The 2738-nt window shown below is 52.8% G+C and overlaps 1 protein-coding gene across 1 annotated transcript; it reads right to left on the bottom strand.

Annotated features, from left to right (window-relative positions):
* Window positions 1–6: 6 nt before the first annotated feature.
* On the bottom strand, window positions 7–2283 carry Slc52a3 (solute carrier family 52 member 3). Its single transcript, XM_008826539.2, has 2 exons — window positions 1646–2283; window positions 7–735 (listed from the first exon to the last, which is right to left on the bottom strand). Exons 1-2 carry the CDS (start codon window positions 2210–2212, stop codon window positions 160–162), a joined length of 1143 nt encoding a protein of 380 aa, XP_008824761.2. The 5' UTR covers window positions 2213–2283; the 3' UTR covers window positions 7–159.
* Between the last annotated feature and the right edge of the window lie 455 nt (window positions 2284–2738).

The following is a 2738-nucleotide window of genomic DNA, read 5'->3' as shown; positions in this document are numbered from 1 at the left end:
TGCTGGTGACACAATGGGCGCACCCCGTGCCAGGCACTGATCGAGAGCCAACCATCTCACAGTCCCAGTCATCACAGAAGAAATATTTACACCCCAATTTTCAGATGTATCTTGGAGGCAGGGGCGAAGCAATTTGTGCCACCCCATGTCTCTGGGAGCTCATATTACCAACCACATAGGTGGGGCTTGGCACCTGGGGTTCTGGAATAGTGATCCCCATTGGGGTTCCTTAGGGCAGGCAGGGTACCTGTTAGGCAGGAAGATGGGGAGGAAGCAGGCGAGAGGACTGGCGACTGAGCTGAGGGTGGCAGACAGGTGGTAGGTGACAGGTCCATAAGGCAAGCAGGAGTAGGTCTGCACCGAGGGCAGAACACCATTGGTGAGTGCGTTGACAAAGGCCACCACAGAGTAGATGAAGGCCAGCTGGGCTGGGCCGAGGGGGGCCACGCTGACCTCCAGTGGCCCCTTGCTTGGGCTGTTTGTAGTGGTACTCAGTGAACCCGTGTCCTCCGTGTCTCGTGGCCTGATGGAGTGCAGGGTGACCTGGGAGTGGAGGAGGTCCTCCACTGAGCCTTGCGGGCCCCAGGGTTGCCTCTGCAGGAGGAAGAAGGCTGTGAGACAGCAGCCCATCAGGAAAGACAGCAGCAGGAAGAAGAGCAGCGGTGAGAAACGTGCTGCCAGGTAGTGGCTCTCCAGGTGCCAGGTGAGGGGCGACATGGAAGGAGTGCTGGTTCCCTGGGGAGAGACAGAGCAGCAGTCAGCCCATTGGCAGGGGAGGCCAGGATGCAGGTGACATCGCAGCACGATGACTGATGGGGACACATCACAGGGTGTCTGAAACAATTGCTCCATCACAGATTGCAAGACAAAAATCTGGGTTTGAGGATTTCAGGGAAGTTGCAAACTTGGATTCTCGTTTCCCTGGTCTGTGTGATCTCGTTTGTTCTGGGGTTCAGAACACACCCCCATATCTGGCTGTGAAAGACCAGATTATATTACCCCAAGACAGACTCCTTTAGTGTTTGTTACTATGAACTGGTTGATTTGGGACCCGGAGGGTTGCAGCCCTCAGAGGTGCTGCTGGGGAGGGATGTGGAGAATTTTAGAGGTGGGATCTGCAGCCTGTATCACCTGCCAGATCTGCACTTACGACAGGCCATCGCCTCCTCTCCCCTCTCAGAATGTTTCCCCACCCTGAGGAACCTCAAGTCTCTGTCCTGTTCTGTTGCTCAAGACACTTTCTAAATTCCCGTCACCTGGCCTGGCCCGTTTTTGAGTCTCAAGCTTTTGTGAAACGCCAGTATGCACACGCTTAAAACAGTCTTTCTGCTGCCTGCTTACCTCATGCCACCTTAATTTGTAGCCTTTGGGCTGTCGAGATGGCTCAGTGGGTAAATATGCTTGCTGGGCAAGCCTGATGACCTGAGTTCCATGTCTGGAACCCAAGTAAAGGTGGGAGGAGAGAACTGACTCCACAAAGCTGTCCTCTGACCTCTACATACATGCATTATACACACAATAATAATAAATAAAAATTAATTACAATTTTTTTCACCTTGCCAAAGAACAGAAGTAGAGAAAGCAAATCTTCCCTTCCCTACACTCTAAGCATGGTGCCTAAATGGCTCTGGACCACAATAGGTACCTGGGTGATGTGGAACTCCCCCATGATCACAGGGCTTGAGGAGGTGCCTGGTGTCTCCGTGACATTGACACAGGTGGTGATACCTGAGCCTTGGGCAAGAGCCACCAGTGCAGGCAGGAGGCCGCTGAGCCCCTCACCAATGAAGAAGGTGGTAAGGTAGTAGGTGGGTAGCTGGCTCATGAATGGCAAGAAGGTGACAGAGGAGGTGCAGTCCACCAGGGCCAGGAAGAAGGTGAGGACAATGAAGGCCACACTGTGGCGCCTGCCCTGCACCCAGGAGGTCGTGTTCCATAGGAAGGCAAAGAGGATACAGGCAATGGTGCCCACGCTCAAGACAGCGAAGATCACGGGCACCTCAGACAGGCAGCCAGGCTGGAATCGATGCAGCAGGGTGACTAGGAGGGGGCCGATGTTGGCCAGCTGGATGACCACGGTGAGGTAGGAAGGCAGGTACCAGCCCTCGGGCAGCTCAGTCACCAGTAGGGGCAGCTCCACCCAGAGCCCGTTGATGGCTACCCAAGAGCCCATGCCAAAGACGCAGACCAGCAGGTGTGTCAGGAAGGCCATGGTGGGCAGCCTGGGCCAGCGGTTGTTCCCCAGGTCAGGCTGCAGAGGGGCTGGTGGAGAAGGACACGGTGAGATAGTTCAAATTCATCATCAACAAGCTGGCTTTTTTGTGTTTTTGAGACAGTGTCTCCCTCTAGCCACAGCTAGCCTGGAACTCAATTTCAAACTCACTATGTAGACCAGGCTGACCTTGATCTCACAGAGATCAGCCTGGCTCTGCCTCCTCAGTGCTGGGATTAAAAGTGTGTGCCACCACATCTGGCTAAGAAGCTGGCTTTTTATCAGCAGAAAACACAGAGAAATTCCTTCATAGATAACCTTCAGTTGGGTAAGGTTTTCTTTAGCAGGCTTGGAAATCCAGGTACCACAAAGAAAAGCTTGATGTATTGAGTTTCAGAAACATTAAAACACACAAAAGCAAACAGGCAGACGAAACACCAATAGTAAGGTCAAAAGACAAGAACAGCCCGAGGTAGGTAAGTACAAAATAGTCTAAAAAGCTTATTTCTTTAACAAAGAAAGAGGT

This window comes from Nannospalax galili, unplaced genomic scaffold (assembly GCF_000622305.1).
Source record: "Nannospalax galili isolate Female #2095 unplaced genomic scaffold, S.galili_v1.0 C49722842, whole genome shotgun sequence".
Classification (NCBI taxonomy): domain Eukaryota; kingdom Metazoa; phylum Chordata; class Mammalia; order Rodentia; family Spalacidae; genus Nannospalax; species Nannospalax galili.
Note: the sequence above shows the minus strand (reverse complement) of the source record. Positions and strands in the feature narration are given on the sequence as shown.